The following is a 20511-nucleotide window of genomic DNA, read 5'->3' on the forward strand; positions in this document are numbered from 1 at the left end:
CAAAAACTGTGGGAGGTATAATGCGGCAAAATAAAGTTTATCTATAAAAAGAATAAAAGGTCACTAAAACAATAGTATGGTTGCCTTCAGGCAACCACACTAATAAAGTATCACAGTTACAAGAGTCTGGTTGCCCATTCGGGCAACCACACTAATAATTTGTAATGGTGGGCATTGGTGGCATGCAGTTCTGTCATATGACATGGCAGCTAAAAGCCTTTCCCTGGATTAGGACACCATCTTGTGGCCACAATTTTAACATACCAAATACAAACAAGTCGGCCACTTTACTATCATGTCCTCTAAATAACTAACTAACTAACTATATATATATATATATATATATATTTTTTTTTTTGTGTTATCAAATGTTTTTTATTTTAAGACAAAAATCACAATAAGACACGAATGACTTAAAGAAAACAAAACACATATAAAACAACACATAACAGCAAAAGCAAGGAACACAAAAACAAACAATCCCACCCACCCCTCCCCCCGAGACCAAAGATGCCACAAAATGTCATTACTCCTACTACTGTGCAATGGAGACAAAAAATAAATAAATAATGATAATAATAATAATAATGATTAAACCATGCCCTTAACCAAATCTGCAATAGGCCTACCAGACCAAATCTCAATGTTTTCCTCTTTTGCACCATGCAATCTTGCTGTAGACATTTCTAGATAAATGATGTCTAGAAAGGTCAAAGCCCATTGGCGAAATGACAATGTATGAGGCGGTTTCCAGTGCGAAGCAACCATCTTCTTTGCGGCCGTTACGCCAGCAAAGAAGACACGAATACGGGTGTTATTTAATGGCAACTGGGATACATCATTTAATAAGAATAGAGATGGGGAGGGTGTGATGTTAACTCCAAAATGTGAGGACACTCGGACACTCCCACACCATATGAATATATATATATATATAAACATAAACATAAATAATTGCAAGTAGGCCATACAGTTATGCTGTTATACATAGGCTACAGTAGGCCCAGGAGAAGGAAAGGCTATATGAGATATTGTTTTAAGAAAATATCACCACATTTGAGGAATCAGCAGGATGCCCAATGCCACCATGTGGCAGGTGGCCATACTGTGTATATAGGCAGGCCTTTTGATTGATTGATTGATTGATTGATTGAATACTTTATTATAGTTTGCAGGGGGAAAAAGCACAGGAAAATACAGTTCAATACAAGGTCTTGTTTACATATTGGGGTCATTCAAATTACGTTTCAACTACAACTATATGTCACCGTTTTTCTTTTTCATATATTTCTACAATTCACATGCGTGCAGAACCAACGCTGCTGCCTGCAGCAGAACTAAAGTTGAACTTGAACATTACTTTCGTTTTTCACTCCTAAAAGTCCTACCTCATGACGCAACTGTTTCCCACCAACAGACAGTACTGTAAACTGCACGCATCTAAAGTGCGCACAGCTCAGCAGCAAATCGGCCGACGCCTATTAATTGGAAAGCAACAACTCGGTAAGTCAACGATCCTTTGTTCTGTCCACTCGACAACATTCCAAACAACGTTAAGACGGCATCACTTGATAGAACGATCAGTTTTCGATATTTCATAAGTTTGTTGCGGGTGGCAAAAGTAGGATCATGGCTACATTATTAAGCTATACGTGAAATGGCGGGGCCGGGTGGTGTGAAAGTATAAGCCAGCCATTATAACTTTGTATAAAACACACATGAAGCTGCCCAGAAGACATTTCACAACATTATGTCAATGCAACAATCGTCTGTCAACAATTAGGCCTATGCTGGATGAATATATAGCCTACGGCATTAATGTAGCAGGATATAGTGTATGGTCTGGTGATTTTTTCTTTTCATAAAGTCTCGGAATGAGGACTTCCGCGCACGCTATAGATATTATGCACACACGTACGATTATGAAGCAAAACAAATGAGCCAAAGTGCTATATGGTAGGAATAGGATATAATAGGCATATATTTGAGTCTCGTGCCAGTTAGTTAATTATTTATCTTACGATAAGCATTTAAATGATTTTTCTTTCTTTGAAGCTGAGAGTATAATAGTCTGTATAGACTCTATACTCTCTAGGCCATTTTACCGTCATTTTTACCTAAATATCTAGTGGAGTTCTTAACTTATTTAATTGTGTTCATCGCTTAGGCTTTGTTAGGTGAAGTGTTCGTGATCCGTTTTCTCTTTTCTAGCAGTATGCATACTACACTTTGGCAGCTGTGCTTATGCTACACAGCTACAGTTTGTCTAGTTCTGTGGTTTTCAACCAGTGGTCCGGGGACCACCAGTGGTCCGGTCATTGAGGGGGTTCCAGGTGGTCCCCATTCCCCAGCTAAATGGTGGAGAGTTGGTAATCAAATGGACCCTTAGTAGAATCTTTAACTGTGAGTGCAAAATGTTTTTAAACATCTGCATTAGCCTACTTAGTTTACATTTACAAGAAGAAGTCTACACAATTAGAGAATGTAGAATAATTGTACCACATCAATACAGCATACAATTGTGGACAAAATCTTATCCAACAAAAACAAAATATAATATAAAATGCAGAATAATAATTGAAACCTTGAAATGAAAAGGGTTGAGAACCCCTGGTCTAGTCTGTTGCTGCTTATCAGCAATGCACAGTAACTCTGTGTGGTAACTCATGGCCTGCCCCTTGAAGCTAACCAGACCTGGCTCTGCTCCGTCTTTGGGAACCATGGGTGTCTTATTAGTCCAAAAATTCCAAATATCCCTTGGTGAAATGAAATGGCCCTCCTGTTTTTCTCCATGAAGTAGAAGGAATATGCACGAGACAATAGTCTGTAATGTAGAATGATCAGCTCTTAGCCTACTACTTCTATGTAGTTATCATTCATACTGCACTAGAAGTACAGTCTAGTAGAATTATCAGCAGGTCAATATAGGCCTACTACACATGTAGCTATTCATACTATTACATAGTATATGATTGATTTCGAAAACACAGGACATGATGATAAGTCCATTCATACTATTACATAGTATATGTAGTATACTGAATGTTACAGTATAGAATATCAGCATATTCATTCAGCAGTATTCTGTGTATACTATAGTATACAGAATTCAGTGTTCTGTGTTTGGCCACGATCAATGTCTTATAGTAACTAACTACTAGTACATATTCTACCATAGTAGCATACTACTACATACATAAATATCAGTGGTGGATACCACAGGGGGCACACACACGCACAAGTACAAATACAAGTAACATCGTCTACAAGAGATTGTAGTGAATTGTACTTTTTTTTTGTCATCCCAAGTTGTTGGAAGCCTCTTACAACCAATTTATGTACATGTCCTAGACCTAGGCTGCCAAAGATAAACACAAGTAGATGTAGATTGCACCTACTGTATAAGGCTATAGCTTAGCTCTGTGATGGAGGCGCTGCTGGTATTTAATTAGTTGGTCATAAAAGCTTCCTCCTAAGCTAGAGATGTGCAAAGATTTCACACGCATGGGATTCGAACTCGGGTCTCCCGCTTGAAAGTCCAACATCTTAACCACTAGACCAAAGGGATATCCCTCTGGATTGGGGGAGATATTAGACTTTTGAGGCCATCATGCAGAGGCTCTGAGCCACTGCTACACGCACGCACGCACGCACGCACACACACACACACGTTCTACTACAAAGTTCATCAGACCTGTGTGTGAATTGTGTTATAAACATGCACTCTGTATTTCCACTTAACTACACAAGTCATAGAATAATGTAGTGGTAACTATGTCCTACGGTCTGTTTAAACACTTACAAGTTATGATAATGCAAAAAGGGGAATATCCGCACTCTAAGTTTCTTATGGGTTTCTTTATTAATGAATACACAGCAGCAGTCTACCTAGAGAAACAAACGCGTTTCGGCACGTAGGCCTTCCTCAGCGTTTCAAACTCTCTTGAGTTGAAATACTCAAGAGAGTGCGAATATTCTCCTTTTGTCATTGATCTTCAAGAATCTGCACCCTTCAGCTACAGAGATTACGACTCCGTAAGAGTAGAGCGTGCCTTCTCAGGTTTTTGTTCTAAGTTATGATAATGCCCCAGGGAATATTCTTTCTATTAAGCTAAAAGGTTCATCACCAGTGAATCACTAGATAGCACCTAATGAAATTTAGATTGTAGCAACAAAAAACAATCTCGCATTTTAGTTATTCTACTGCAGCTGCATCACAAACAGAAATGTTGCCGGAAAGGGGGGCACGTGTTAGTCCGACATTGCGTTAGTCCGACTACGTGGTTCACCCATGGCTTCCGCGTGCAGTTATGGTTTGTGGATAGGGTTAGTATGGGGCTCTATGGGTTAGGGTTTAGGGTTTGTGGATAGGGTTAGTAGGCTATGGGGTTCTATGGGTTTGGGGTTGGGGCCCTATGGGTTAGGGTTAGGGTTAGGGTTTGGGGTTAGGGTTAGTATGTGGCTCTATGGTCGGAATATTGGGTAGTTGGATTTATGGGTGTCAGATTATTGGGACATCGGAATAACACTACGCACCCAGCAGGAAAGAGGTGAGACATAAGAAGGCGATTAAGAAAATCGCCTATGACGTATGAAGTTCGAAACAAATTGAGAGAGAGAGAAATGTTACCTAAAAGAAAATCTAAAAACAAACATTTAGTGCGATTGACATCCAGAATGTTGGCAGGCCATTGAGCTCAGACTATTCAGAGTATGCCTATTGAAAATAGACAAAAGTGTGCAAAAGAGTAAGATAACATATTGTAAACAAACACTGAGGTTATTCTACAGTGTTTCATTCCATTGTGGGCAAAACTGAAGCAATAAACCATGCAAGATGTCTTCAGTATGGATTCAAGCACAGCACGCACACGGTTTATAGGTTTGGAACTTACAGTCACACTACACTACATTGATAGTCTCCCAGGACAAATGTACTGGTTCCCTCAGCCACTGCACAGTAAAATCCTCAGCATTAGTGAATTGTATAAAAACAAGTTGTTTACTGTGTGTGGGATTGGTGAAAGCTTGTGTGTGTGGGTGCCATGGCAGCAGTAGGTTATTCCATTTAGAAGGTTGGGTTGTATTAGTGTGACATGCTGAAGATGTGGGTGCTGTTAACATTAACAGACCTTACTAAGGGCTTTGGTATTCTGCTTATCTGAGTGGGTGTATACACAGTCAAATACTGAGTCTTCATTTAACTCTGAGATTGCGGAGATGACCCCGCAATGGTCCATTTGGTTATATTTGTACTCTCTTGACATTACAAATGGATAACTAAACATTTCACTGTAAAGAGTCAGTGGCTATACAGTATATTAGCCAGTGTGTGTTTCACATTAGTGACATTACACACAATTGCCCCACTCTCAATAAAGTGCTTAGATGTCATTTCGTTAACGATCTGATAACAGGGACTCCCAAAGCGTTGTTCTCCAGTTTCTGTGTCCTTTAGTGGTTCTTGTATGAGTAAGTTGTTATGGTTGCCAGCCATGACTTGAAAAAGAGGAAATCAAATACAGGAAGTAAGATTATTCCGAATAGAGAAGGAAGGCCAACCTTGAACACTCAATCCAGTTAACTGTCAGCCTTTGACAGATTTGTCTTTTCTCTCCGAGTCCAGTCTTCTGAATATTGCTGTGTCTACCTTCCTGAAGTGGATCAATTAAATTTGATGTATTTTAGTGCCAGTCAGTCAAGCGAAGACAGCTTGGAAGTCAAGTTTGAGGTATACAAATAACTCATAATCACAGATTTAAGATTTGGCAATGTGTTGTGAGCTTGTAGATTTTCAGTTCATTTTCACAAGTTCTTTGTAGGACCGGGGTTTTGTTTGATTTTGAGAAAATGTATGATTTATTTAGTTCATGCATTTTCCTTTTTTAAAACACCTATAGTGTTTAATGTCTGTGATGTCTGAACACAAACATTAAATGCCATTGACAACGATGCAAATCGGCATACTGTATGTATGTCGGTGGGAACCCTAGTTGGCCAATAAGGGACTACGGTTCTTGATGATGACGTACGATGATTAGAGCCCCTCACGCCCCCGCAAGGGTGTGATTCTTATCATTGAAATATTTATATTTAGAAAGCAAGATATTGGATAATGGATCCCGACACACTATTTGGCAAACACTGGTATATATTGTATTCTATTAAATGTTTTCTTTTGGCCCTCCTTTAGTCCTGATTCTACACTGTTCCACTGCAGGGCTGGGCTATACTAGGGCTTGTCATAAACATGATAGCAGAAAGCAGAGGCGGTTGAAGGTCAACCAACTCCTCCCAGATAATAGATTGAAGCTGGTGGTAGTTATTTGCAGGGACCGACACCTTCCTAAATAGACTATCAACATTATATTATAATAAGGAGCATGATTAATGACAATGTTTTGTCAGGTTGACAGATTTTATGAGCATGATTTTAATCCATCTGTTATTCTTATCTGTGTACACTGTAGTGCTATGCTAACCCAGAACCACAACCAATTTCTTACAACAAACTGCGGTACAAGACTTTGTCCAACTTTGTGGTCAGTGGTTACAGGGTGCTCAAGTGTAGAATAAGTGCATGACTATTGCTTTTGTGTTTCACATTTCTTGTGTGTGACTCAAGTCACAACTTCAGAGTTAACTGGATTTTTATCTAGAAGGGCAGTTCTAGTGCGTAGATCAACAGATTGTTCCATTATTTAGATAAAGAGAGAAGAGGCAGAGCAAGCAGGCCAGGCCAGCCCTGCTGGAGGGAAAGGAGGGAGGGGGAAATGTGGGGAAATGGAGATGCATTTCCCATAAGTCATTGTCAGCCAATCACAGCTCCTCCCCCTGGCTGGCCGAGAGCCAAGATCAAGCGACGCTGAGCAACCGAGGTGCTACACGCACAGCACCATTACACAGAGGACTGGAGAGCAGAGCAAGAAACACAGATAACTTGGACATATAGAGACAGAGTTTGCAGATCAACACGGAATATCCTTATTTTACTGCTGTAAATGTCAAGCTGTTTTAGTCCGGATATCCAGTAGAAACTAATAGAACAGACTGGCCTCTTTCGGTATGTGTAGATGCACCCCCCCACCCCTGCCCTTCTTCAAAGTCTGTTTATCTGTTATGCTATGTTCAGTGAGTTTGTCTCTTCTTGAAGTCAGTTGGGGTGTGGTATTGTGCTATGCTTTTGGAGTACCAGTGCTTTTAGCAGTGCCCAGAGTCGCGGAAGTAGTATTTAAGATGATTTATATGATTTTATATATATATATATATATATATATATATACACACCGTATGATATTCATATTACAGTGCAGTAGGTCACCACAGAAGGTAATGACAATCAAAGCATACATTTTTGAAAATGCAGTGTTTTATTAGCAAGATTTTAAAACCATTTCCTTTCAACATTTCTTTCCCAAGTTAATTTTTTTTTACATCTTGCAATAACTCAGCAATAGGTGGCAACAATCCTAACGCTAGTTATTCAGCAGGCATATACACTTGTCATGGCTCACCAACTTCTACCTTTAAGGGCCTCTGTGAGGAATTTCTTTGTGCAGAAAATGGTCAAAAAGCCGAAGGACAGAGAGACTGATGTCAAATACAACACACACATGATGCAACATGCTGCAACAACCATACTGTAGCTCTCTGAGTTCACTTCTAATTTCTACCCCAAACCCTCCATGCTTAAATTACCTTCTTCATTCTTTACCTCGTCAAAGTCTGAGAATATGTGAGCATGCACACATTAAAGATGTACAGCATATTGTCATATTAATAAAGAAGAGTAAAGACAATGTTGTTGTGATGTTGTTAACCACTTCACCACAACAACTAATTCTAAATCTACACGCTAACAGTCAACAAGCTCAGAACAACGCATTGTGAGCTTGTAGATCAACTTATTGAAAAGAAAAAGTGGTTAATAGTAATACATTTAATTGATTTAGTCATAGCCTTCAGTTCATACATAAACATAACTAATGTGTTTTACAACCTCTTGATCTCCAGCATGCATATTCTGGGGGTAACATTAGGCAACAATAGCAGATCGCTGTGCGCTTGTAGATCAGTGTTTTCTGACGAAGAGATTTGGTGTAGAGTGAAAAAAAGATGCACTGGGCCGTTTTAACTAAGTATGACCTTGGTTTCTTGAATCTCTACTTATTGAATAAAAACTGAAATTGGACTATTATATAGGGAATACTGACAGACAGCGTGTTTGTACTTCATGGTGTAAACTTTCCAAACAAGGTTGTGTTTCCTGACTCATCTACCTACTGTAGTACCACAAAGAATACCCCACTGGATTTACAAAGGTCAAACATGATTCCTAACCCCTAACTGTACGAGAGCCTGATATGTCTCAATTTGAGGAAACCATAAATATTAACGATTTGTATTTCACCATGACACAAAGACTATTATTGTTCAACTCTGATCAGTTGACAAAGATCTCAGCTAAACCCTTCTAGCACGCTCGATTGCCGTCGGTGTGCCCTGCTCTGTATCGACAGGTGTGTGTGATTGCTTCCATCCGTAGACGAGAGATGCCCGACAGCTTGAACTGCGAGTAGTCGGGCCGTTAAAGTGTATGACTTCGCATCCACGTTGCTTATAACATTGCTGTCTGTGTCTTATACTCCAGTTGCGGAAATGGCGGTGAGGCAGAGGATCCTAAACTCGACCGCGCCTTTCTCCGGGTTGCCCCAAGCCAAGCTGAAGGGACCCTACCAGAGCTGCCCGACCCCAGACGAGGGGACAGAGGAGGTGGAGGTGGAACAGCACAAGGGAATGTTCATGTTCCCTAGTTTTAAACCCATTCTAGACAAACTTCTGACGCAAGGCACTGCAGAGCAGGTGGGCGAGGGGCCTTTGAAGAACTCCTCGTTCATCGCTCAGGCTGAATGTAAGTATGACTTGAAACGGAGTCATTTAAAACACACTGAAACTCTGATAACAATTCTTCGGGAAGTCTGCGCAGTAAAACCCTCAGCCTTCATTCAACTGAGAGTGTAAACATTTGGGCCCAGTAAGGGCCAATTTCTACACTCTCGGTGTTCCCCATTTAATTTTTATATATTTTTGACAATGTTTGCCTACGTATATATTGACTTTCCCAAAAAATAGGGATGCCATGTTGAAAGTTGTCAAATTAGCACTGAGGATTTCATAGTGTGTGGGTCCCATTTGGGTAAATCTTTACTCTCTCCAGTGAAAGTGTCACTGTGTGCCCTCTGTGCATGTAGGCGAAACCCAGGACTCCCAGGAGTTCAGTCCCTCCTGCTATGAGCGTTCCTCCTACGTAGCCTCCCCCAACTGCTTCACCAGCAGCAGGTATGACATGTTTCCTTCCATGACAGCCCTCAAAGCATTTCACTCCGTCTCCCACCCACGTCTCCATCGTGGATGTTGTTGTTATTGCCATAGCTGCGCAATTCACAGTGTTTTCCACATTTGGTTTCTCTCTATCCCCAGCGTGTCCTCAGAGCACAACAACGTTGCCTGCCCGAGGACGGCTTCCGTCCAGGAGCCCAATGGCTCCCAAACGCAACTCAGCCCCAGGAAGAAGCCGCGGAAGAGGCAGAAGCGCAAGGAGAAGAAGAAAGAGGAGAAGAAAGAGGAGAAGAAGAGACAGAGACAACGCGTGCCTTCTGGAGTCCCCGAGCAGGAGAGTGGCAGCTCTGTTGTCCAGCTGCAGGTGTGGAAATAAAAAGAGCACACTCGTGTGAAGTGAAGGGCGCTTGCATATGTTTGTTTAAGGTGACGTTAACAAACATTAAAGGTCCATAGACTTGGCTGCCATATGACGTCACGTTTAGTGCTCTAAACAAACATTAAAAGTCCAAGGACTTGGCTGCCACTCTATGTTTGTTAAAAGTGCTCTAAACAAACAGTCCATAGACCTGGCTGACGTAATTTCAAAAGCCAGATGTTGGAGGGGCTAGCGCCTCTCAAAAACCCTGCACATGTTTCATGTCCCACAAAGACAGCAGTAGCATTGTTTACTGCTACAAAATCACTGCAAAAACCCCATAGCTTTACAAAACGTGTCATTATAGCCACCACTATTCAAAAGTGGTCAGTCACATAAACTACATTCTTGTATCTGGATAAGAACTGACACCAGATTTGCAATGTTGAACCTGTGAATAATTTTTCCTCTGTAAATACATCCCTGCACACACTGTGCTGTGCTCCACAATATTTCTAGGGACCCAAAGTTACAATTTTAAAAAATAAATAAATTATGATGTAACGGTAACCACTTAAGGTAAGCCAAATATAGTGTAAAGCTCACAATGCGTCGCAGTGTGCTTCGTTGTCAGCGTGTAGATCTGCTATTTTCACTATTTTGAAAATGTTCTTTTTTTGGGGAAATGTTCTAAATTTCAAAGCAACAATGCACTTATATTGAAAAGAAAACGTACTTCATAACTTGCGCTTTTTAACTACTCGATGGTGTACTTTTGTCCACCACTGCTCTTGAAGGAGGAAGTGTCCAACTCCAAGTGTTGCAGAGGAGGGAGACGCAGGAGCAACGGTACCTCCTGCTGCAGCAGCGTCGGTACCTCCTGCTGCAGCAGCATCATCGGTACCTCCTGCTGCAGCAGCATCGAGAGCTCTGAGGTGCAGGACACCGGCCCTCCGTTGCACCACACTCAGCAGATCTGCTGTCAGGGTCCAGGTGGTCGCACTGCTGCCTTGGCCTGCTGGGGCACCACCGCCGCAGTCCTGGGGGGTCCCTTCTCTGATCTCACTGCCCGTGGAAGGGACAGTGACGCAGAGGAGTCGTCCTCCTCCGCCTGCAGCAGCGTGGGGGACTACACGCTGGCCCTGGCTGGACTCCGGGGCAGTGTGAGCCAGGGGGACCCGTGCTACGCCGGGCCCTTCTTCAGGGACGTGGAGAGGGACGCGCGGGAAGAGGAGGAGGAGCTCTCCTCGGCGTCCAGTTCCTTCGTCAACGAAGGCTTGTTCTTTTACAACGAGGTATGTTCTCTTGCTCGGTGGTTCCCAAAATACTGTGGGGGTCGAGGACAGGTTTTGATGGGTCCCCCTTTTTTAAATTGTTATTATTAAAAAATAAAAGAAAACATTCACAAAAAACACAAAACAAATAAATATTTTTTGCTAGTTCTGCTAGTTTTGGATTCCGGGCAAACGTCTGGTCAGTCACAGGCAAAAAAGTTTGGGAACCATCTACGAACCATCAGCTCTAACTGACTGACAGACACATCAATCCTTTTGTAGTTCTCACGCTCACTTCTTTCCTTGTTCCCTCGTAGAACTTCCAACCTGTGGATTCTGAATACAGAGAGGGGAGGGAGTACTTTGTCTCTCGGTTCATCAAACAAGGCGCGTACGGAGAAGTGCACAGTGGTCAGGATGTCAACACAGGCTTTAGATTTGCTGCCAAAAAGGTATTTCAATATATTTATTTTTCCCTTCTCTCACGTCTGCATGCTCAGTGAGGTCCATGTGGTTGACCAACTTCTGGCCTTCTCGCCCCACAGATTCACCTGAAGCGTTTCAGCAGTGAGGAGGTGGGTGCGTGGAGTACCCTCAGATCTCCCCGCGTGGTGGAACTCTTTGGGGCGGTCAGAGAAGGGCCTTACGTTGTCCTCTTCATGGACCACAAACACGGTAAATCACTGACGCCTCGGTTCTTGCCCTACCTATAGGGCTGTCACGATCATTACATAATAATCGTCTAATCGCAATAATTTGAGATAATCGCAATCATTTTGTCATAAACGTCATTATCGTTTCCATTTTGAAAGATGTTCGTACACAAAAAAAGAGTATAAGTAAGTATAAAATGGATAAAAAATGTCTAGTCAGCTAGTTTGTCATATCTTCCCTGTTCCCTGTAATTTCTATTCCTAGTGTTCCGATTTCCAATGCCAAAAACACAATAGAATCGCTAAATGCAAATTATTTGTGTGTGACAATGAATCATCAACTTAAATGTGTTCCAGGCTCGGTGGGCCAGCTCATTGCGGAGAGGGGCCGGTTGCCTGAGGACCTGGCCCTCCACTACCACTGGCAGGTCCTGGGAGCACTGCTTTACCTGCTGAAGAAACGAGTGGTGCATCTCGACATAAAAGGTAAGGTAGGACACACGGCAAGACAGAGAATGACTTCACTTGTGCAATAGCTATTTCTGTAATACAGAATTCAGATGTTCACGTCAGTCGGGTCCCAATTATCCCAGTAATCAGTCAACCAACTATTAGACCTATCTGTTTTCGGCCTAAATTATACTTTGTTCTGTAACTGTGTCGCAACATGACAGCTGACGTTTAGTTATGTTCGGAGAGGGGTACGGCCATATGACGAAGTATGGCTTAACTGCCACATTGTCTACATGGTGAAACTGAATGTACATGCAACAGCACAGACACAATACTCTATAGTATAGTCCACAGGCCGGGACCCCAGAAATATACCATTCCGTGATCGCAAATGTTGTTGCGGAATACAGGTTCAGCTGAAAATTAGACATGCATTGGAACATTTCACTGTGCTTGCACTCATATGAGTGAGTGACAAATGAACCCTCTCGATTATTCTATTGCAGAATAACACATGGTTAAAAGTACTGTGTGATACTAGGGTGACAAGACGTCTCGATTTCAAGCTGCGTGTCCCAAGTTCAGACAAATATCTCTCAAATCTAAATCGTCCAGGTTATCACCAGAATTTAAATATGAATTATTGTTTTCAGTGGTTGCATAGAGTAGTGCAATAGTAGACGTTTATCATGTTCTTTTCATGTAAACATGCTCACCTAACCAATCAGAAAACATGAACAAATGCATTGCGTGTTTCCAACACTGAGGCTGATGTTTGTCAATCAGACGTTGCCTGTATGTATGTAAAACCTGTGGGCGTACATGAACGTGCATGAATGGGCGCACGTACATGGCGACTGGCGAACGCACACACATTGATTCAAGGCGTTGAGTCTTCTTTGTTAAATTTAGAGACTTGTGTTGTACATTTTGAAACATATGGTAGCAAGAATATGGATCAATGGTCAATGAGGAAAACAAACTAAGTGAATTCTTTGCGTTTGGAACAAAACCCAAAGCATTGTCTACTAACAAGATGAATGAATAGATTAAATGGTTGTCATCTCTTAGGACTGACACTGCCTAGATATTGATATGGCTTCTGATATTTCACCCACTGCGGTTGTTACTTCTTGTCCTTCTGAATCAAATGGTATCAAAACACAGTTGACCTTATAGGACATATAGCAGCTTTCTAGTTGAATCATTTAAACAGTAATTCCATACATCACAGATGTCAGCCGAACCGATGGTAAAGAATAATGTGTCACCTTGGTCTTTGTCTGTTATTTGAAAGTATTTGACAGAAGAAGACCACAAATAGTAAGACAGATTCCCAATAATATTATCAAAGGACCTTTTCTGGCTTAATATTTTGCAGCTGTTGTGTGTGGAACACGAGTGTCATAGACGACGTTAGCCTAGATCTGATCTCCGGCACCTGTGTTGTGAAACCAGACTACCACAGGAGACGGCAGGCTGGGAATTTCCCATAGTGTGACTCACCGCTTGCTCTTTAACAGAGGGCGCATGTGCACGGTATCAGGAGAGTAAAGAGAGAGAGAGAAAGGCCCAACCAGACGGGAGAGAGGGAGAGGGACGGGGGAGGGGAGAGAAAGAGAAGGAAGTAGTTCGGAGGGAACTGAGTACAAAAAGAAAGAAAGAGAAGGAAATAAAAAACAACGAGAGGTGAAAAGTGAGAAAGAGAGATGGGAGAAAAGAAAACTTAAGTGAGAAAGAGGATGTGCTGCACTTTCAAGAGTCAGACAAACAACATGGTTTTGTACTGTTACAGTATAGGGATCAGACGCCACCTGGTGTCTGTAGTGATTGAGATGCAAGAAGTTGCAGACATCAGCACCTGTCGCCTGTCAGTTATTATCAGTCCCTCCGCATTCATTCCACATTGAATTCTGGTGTCCAACAGCTGTCCCATAACCAGTGGTGGAAAAAGTATACTCACATGTTTTACTTAAGTGAAAGTATCAATACTGCAATGCAAAAATACTCTGTTAGAATAAAAAGTCCGGCATTCAAAATGTACTTGACTCAAAACGTACTTGACTCCATCTTAGCCCGTAGTACTTGCTCTAGCCTCGACGACATAGCACTCTAATAGTGTACACATAGTTTCATTATATGATTGTGAGCTTGTAGATCGGCTATTTTCAAATGGCCGAAATGTATATAGGGCTGAAGTGTTTGTATATTTTGTAGGCTACTAATAATCCAAAACGAGTAACAAAAAAAGTAACTAGTAACTAGTTTTCAAATAATTGTAGTGGAGCAAAAGTACAATATTTGGACCCGAGATGTATTGGAGTAGAAGTAAGTATTGGACATTGGAAATACTCAAGTAAAGTTGAAATAGCTCAAAAATTGTACAGTACTTTCCACCACTGACCATTTAAGCCATACTGTATATCGTTGTGTGACGAATTGTGAAAATAACCCATTTCCACTTCACACTCAACACGTTGTGATGCAACATGTTATGAGGGTGTAGATCTGCTATTGTTGCTGCCCTTGAAGAATTGTGTCGTACAGACAATGTACAGACATGCCAAAATACCAATAGTATTCTCTCAAGCCAGACAATCATTCCACAATCTCTACAGATGCTACATAGAGTCTGTAACTATGCATCCTGAAAGCAGCTCACAGAGATCTGCCACCTGTTTGTTATTTCCGTCCACGGAAAAATATTTTAAAATAGCTTCAAAATATATGTTTTAATTTCCATTTCTGCTACGGCCACAACCTAGATATGCTTTGACTAATTTGATTTACAGTAGGACAAATAAATGCAACTGCAAAGACAAAAAGGAAGTGGGGAGGATTTTTGAGCCTTTGCGTTTACAATGATTTACAACACCAGTCCCTAACAGTGCTGCACAATGAATCGGAAAAAGATCTAGGTTCAGACACCTATGCGACCTCATTTCTAAACTTGAGCGAGAGTCGTGCAGCACTAGTTTAGTTTGCTGTCCAATTCATTTGAGTTACTCCTGTGTTTCTGCTACAAGAGAGAGAAGAGAGGTTTACGTCAAGCACATTGATGTCTGTTTAACCCATTCTGACCTGAGATCAGATTCTAAAAATGTCTTCTACATCCTGACAGTTTTCTGAAAAGGCTATGTTTCCATGTCAGTCGTTCTTAAATTTTTCAAAAATAGCAGACCTACAAGAGTGGCGCGCTATGAGCTTGTAGATCTGCTATTTTTCAATAGGGTTAAAACCACAGTAGTTGGCTCCAGGTGCCACATTTTGAATGTAGTAAAGTTCAGCAAATACAGACTAAACACAATAAATATTTTCGATGTGAGAATCGAGATTCACATTTGAGCAAGAATCATGCAGCACTAGTCCCTAAGCCTAAGACAGTTGAACAAAGTTTGATTCAACAGCGATGACAGATAGGATATCATAATGACCAACGAAAGACAAATGTTGAATAATGTGTCTTGTGTGTTTCCTTCAGCTGACAATGTGTTGCTGTCAGAAGACGGTAAGGACACCTTCCTGTGTGACTTTGGACACTCGGAAAGACTCGACAATCATGGACAGAGCCTCAGTGGATGCAGAGGTAACATTACATAGCATGACCTCACGATGACCACATATTGTACAGTCCACACAAAAGTCAAAACACTTGGTCATGTTCAGTGTCTAAATCTTCACTGTCTCCTTGTTCTAACCGAGAGCAGATCTGAAGGGCACAGAGACTCACATGGCTCCCGAGATCGTCAAAGCTCTGCCCCGCGGAGCCAAAGCAGATGTGTGGAGCAGCTGCTGTCTGCTGCTGCACATGCTCAATGGGTGTCAGCCGTGGACGCGCTACTACGCCTGCAGACTGTCCCTTTATCTCAAGGTATTCCTTCATGAGCACAATCGATAATCCACTCTCAAGTCGTGCCTAAATTTGTTTTACCCATTTTGGGTGGGAACCCCTTTTGGTGTTAGCATTATGTTATGCTTTAGCTATTGAAAAATAGCAGATCTACAAGCTCATAGCTCAAGCTACGAGCTTGTAGGTCTGCTATTTTTGAAAAATCGAAGAACGACTGACATAGAAACATAGCTTTTTCAGAAAACTGTCAGGATGTAGAAGACATTTGTAGAATCTGATCTCGGGTCAATATGGGTTAAAAAAGCAAACTTCCGTGGCACCACTTACATCAAACTTTGATCAAACGTCACATTTGGATGGTTGCAGATAGCCAACGAGCCTCCACCTTTGAGAGAGATCCCGTCAGACTGCAGTGAGCTCACGGCGGAGGTTATACGAGCGGGGCTTCAGAAGGACCCGGTCAAGAGAGCATCCGCCTCCGATCTCAAAGAGAAGACGGCCAGAGCTCTGAAAGAGGGTGAGAACTGTGCAACTGAGCTACTAGCACTGGTATAAATCGATATTATATCCATATTGTGATACAAGACAAGACATTATCTGGGATTTAAACTCCATATTTTGTGTTGTCTTTAGTGTTCAGTGTTGTCTTTTTCTTTTACATAATATAATGTTGGATTGCAGTGGGAGGACTCGCCAGCCCTGTCCGCGGGGGAGCCTATGTGGAGCCCCTGCGTCTGGTTGACAAACCTCCAGACTCCCCTCAACCCAGCGGAGTCGGCTTCAAGGAGGAGGAGGAGGAGGAACAACACACACAGGACGGGGGGAGGTCCAGCTATAAGCCGGATAATGGCGATGATGAGGAGGAGGAGGACGAGGAGATGAAGGCGGACACTGAAAAGAAAACGGATCAAGGCTCCCCTCTCCGTCTACAGACACGCTGTCACGACGAACCAAACAACAAGACGGCCAACGTCATCACCACCGTGTCTGAACTTGAACTACGTAAATTGGAAAGAGGTGACGTTTGTATTTTAAGTCTCAATAGTGTGCGTGTGTCTTTGCGTGTGTGTGTGTGTGTGATTACAATCAAGCGCCTGTCCTCATTAATTGCATCCGTGTGGTTTTGTGTTCAGATTTCTACCTGAGCAGTCTGTCCCAGCTGCACTCCGCTGAGATACAGGAACAGCTGCTGTCCTGCCTCAGCAGTGACTGCTACTCCAATTGGGAACCATGGGACAAAAAGGTATTAAGCAATCACGCATCCTAAAGGCTCATACATAGTCTGGATTTACGGTGGTGGGGTGACCACCGAACTACAACATGACGTCACGAGCCGCGGTGAAGAGCAAACCACCGCCACCGCTCCAGCCCTTCTCTCTGTTTTTACTCACCACCGCTCAACGTTATTTCAGCTCCGGTGGTCAGCTCACCACCGGAGCGGTGGTCACCTTACCACCGAAAATCCAGACTATGAATAGGCCTTAACAATTCTTCTGTTACTTGAGTTCAGAGTACATGGGTGGCATAAGTGAGAAGAACATAATTCAATGTTATCAATCCGGCCATAAGATGCAAGTTGTACATCCCAGAGAGTTGAAACACTGTAGCAGGATGAATCAAATGTTGGAGTTAAAGGAGGTGCACAGAACAGTTCCTGGCAATCCAGCCAGTAGTACTTGAGATGTTGTGTACAGACAGACAGGCCGAACAACGCAGCAACACAGCGATCCTTAGAGCCCTGTTGCTAGTGGGGCTAGAATTATCTGTTGAGTATAATCTCCAACTGTCAAAAATAACTTTTTGTTAGATCACTGCAGGGTTTTTTACCCTTTATTTATCCCGACAAAATGTCGGCAACGCCCTGCTTGCTGCTTCACACAGCCACACACATTAAAACTTGGGAACTGTCCAGTACAACCACAGTCTTATGATGTTGGCCACTGAGCAGCTCCACTGGAGCCGTTGGAGGTTCAGTGCCTTGCTCAAGGGCACATCAACAGTGTTGAGGGAGATGGGAATGTTGTTCATTCACTTCCACACCCAGATTTCTTTGTGCCGGTCCAGGAAACAAACCCGGAACCATTCAGCCACAGGCACATTCCTCTGAACTTTAAAACACTGCTGTCCTGTGATGGGACAAAGTTTTTAAAAATATACTTTTATTCCTACTCTCCTCTTTGATCATGTCCTAGGACTCTGGCCGTTGGTCCCTCAGCCCTGGAGATGACCTCAGTTCCGGTGTGTTCTCCTACAACAGCCAACCAGAAGGCCAGGTTCTCAGCATGGACTGGCTGACTCACACGCAGCTGGCCCCACCCTGCTGTTTTGAAGGTGAGATGGTTCAGTATTCATGTCTCCCTTAGTCTAGCATGGCCAGACTGTTGCCTCCCACAAATTTCAAATGCTTCTGTTCCGATCATAGCGTCTGGAACACGGAAGCTCTGTTGATGATCAAGCATACAAAGCGGATGTGAAGCCTCCTCCCCACTTCCGTTTTGTCTTTTCAGTTGCTCAAATGTATCCTAATATAAAATCAAAATCGTCCAAGCATATATAGTAGCTTGGTGCTTAGCAGAAATGGAAATAAAAATGTAAAGGTATTTTTGAAATACATACTTCTGAACGGAAATGCCAGCTTCTTACCTCGGATTTTGGGAGGAGTAGTTCCAGACTCTATAATATTATAGCATTCGGAGATTGTTGAATAGTCGTCTGGCTAAACTGTCGCTGTGTGTGTTTCCGTGATGGACTCAGGAGTGGACGTGTGCATCAGAGACTTCAACGGGAGAAGCATCCGGATCAGAGAGACGCGGCGGGTGAAGGTGGGCCACGTTGCCACTGGAATCAGTGATCAGGTGAGAGTCGTTCCTTCCTGCACCACCATGACACTACTACTGTATGATGCAGTATAGTCGTGTCAAGTCCATTCTAAAGGCTTACAACATTGTAGGAATGACCGTGTGGTGGAGAGGCTGGAGAAACAGTACAGAGGCATTGGTAAAGGTTAACCAATGGTAGGTTTATCCACCAAATGAGCACTACAAACCGGCATAAATACAGGAAGCTCTCTACTCCCAGCACAGACTTCAGTTCACTGGCAAAATGGCAGGTTTTTATACCCAGCTGGAGACAATGATAACGGACTATACCATTTACAGGGGTGTCTTCAAATGAGAACATACCATAAATAAGCATCTATATTAACCACATATATGCCCCTCATTTAGATCTCAGAGAGGGTGTTCACCCTGGAGACCCAGGAGGGTCAACAGGTGGCTCATGACGAGGAGGTGCAGGACTCTGGGCTGGAGCTCTGCTGTGTGTCTGCACCCGACTGCAGTCCTTCCTGGAGGTGGCGGATCAGAGATGGACTGCTGGAGACTAGATAAGAGCCAACGACCCTTTAACGTGCCATTCTGCCACTGTTTACAGCACCTTGCAATGCATTCACATGGCCAATGTTCCAACCTGCCGCCTTCACTGGTGGTTATCTTGTTATTTGTGCCCTGTAAACAAGGTTCCTGTATCTCATGTTTTGAAGGGGATACATTTGTAGTTTTCCAGTGTGCCTGTCTTATGCTTAATTGTCGGTGAGAGCTGTAGCCATGGTCTTTTTCATGTGTATGTAGAACCTATAGTACTGTATGTACTGTACATAAAGTACTTGACAGCTGAATTTCACTATATGGGTTTCAAACTTTCAATAGAGTACTTAAGTCCTGACATCACTCGTTCATCCCCTGGGTCGCAGGTTTTTCCCTATGGAGAATAACATTTGGTCATCTTAAAGTCGTCCCATAAGCATTGTGGTCCAAAAATAAACAAACTGTCTAGGCGATATTGTCATGGAGGTGGCTCTGTATCGTTTACATTAGTCACTCATATTTGATAGTCTGTTTTGTGAATTTTTAACCAATTCGGCAGCAGTAACATTATTTTCTTGCCGTCAGTTGATTCTTCATATCAGTATGAGTCAAACCGCCGGGATAATTTGTTTCTTTTTGTAACACCGTTCTCATTTCAACCCTGGTCAGTTTTTGTTTCACTGTCTGCCGACGTTGCTGCGTCTCTTCAGTGATGTCTCCCTTGTTCATTTTGTTCTTTTTTACTGCGCAATTTAGCTGTTGTTTTTTGTGTTTTAGCTTTAGTGTATATAGATTTAAAATTTCTGTAGGCCTACAGCACTTTGTAAACATTGAATTGTGAAATGTTTTATATAAATAAGATTGGATTGGATTATTTATTTGTTGACAGAATATAAAGGTCTATGGGAATTCAGAATGGAAAGAAAACTGCGACCCAGATCGGATGCGTAAATTACATCAGACTTCAGTGCTCTATAAAGCTTTATCTTATGACATCAAAAACCACTGGGATTCTTGCACTGGCAAGAATTGCATCTGGAAAGCTTGGTGATGCGAGGTTACTGGCCATGGCTTGTCTGTTGCCGATTCCAAATCAATAAAATATATACCAATACCTCTGTCTTCTCATATACTGTAATTGTTCACAATGCCCAGTGCCCACCAATGAGATTCCCGTTACTTATATGATCCAATACATTAATTAACAGTAACTATTATG

At 42.4% G+C, this 20511-nt stretch overlaps 1 protein-coding gene across 3 annotated transcripts; it reads left to right on the forward strand.

Annotated features, from left to right (window-relative positions):
* The first annotated feature begins 1401 nt into the window (after positions 1-1401).
* Positions 1402-20389, forward strand: map3k14a (mitogen-activated protein kinase kinase kinase 14a). Of its 3 annotated transcripts, none has more exons than XM_083781005.1 (16): positions 1402-1503; positions 8651-8911; positions 9252-9339; positions 9481-9703; positions 10495-10992; positions 11289-11423; positions 11517-11646; positions 11982-12110; positions 15559-15663; positions 15785-15948; positions 16294-16444; positions 16609-16944; positions 17061-17170; positions 18120-18258; positions 18682-18782; positions 19155-20389. In XM_083781005.1, exons 2-16 carry the CDS (start codon positions 8659-8661, stop codon positions 19314-19316), a joined length of 2724 nt encoding a protein of 907 aa, XP_083637131.1. In that variant the 5' UTR covers positions 1402-1503; positions 8651-8658; the 3' UTR covers positions 19317-20389. The 3 variants fall into 3 exon arrangements, with proteins under 3 accessions (XP_083637131.1, XP_083637133.1, XP_083637132.1); XM_083781007.1 differs by having other exon boundaries at positions 10498-10992; XM_083781006.1 differs by lacking the exon at positions 1402-1503 and adding an exon at positions 6963-7063.
* Positions 20390-20511: the final 122 nt, after the last annotated feature.

This window comes from Protomyctophum parallelum, assembly GCF_964188405.1.
Source record: "Protomyctophum parallelum genome assembly, chromosome: 13".
Classification (NCBI taxonomy): Eukaryota; Metazoa; Chordata; class Actinopteri; order Myctophiformes; family Myctophidae; genus Protomyctophum; species Protomyctophum parallelum.

Excerpts from the sequence above, each read along its gene's own strand:
- map3k14a (XM_083781005.1), top strand. The coding sequence starts at position 8,659 with ATGGCGGTGAGGCAGAGGATCCTAAACTCGACCGCGCCTTTCTCCGGG. Across the intron at positions 10,993-11,288 it reads GCTTGTTCTTTTACAACGAG|AACTTCCAACCTGTGGATTC; the intron begins GTATGTTCTCTT and ends GTTCCCTCGTAG. Across the intron at positions 11,647-11,981 it reads CTTCATGGACCACAAACACG|GCTCGGTGGGCCAGCTCATT; the intron begins GTAAATCACTGA and ends AATGTGTTCCAG.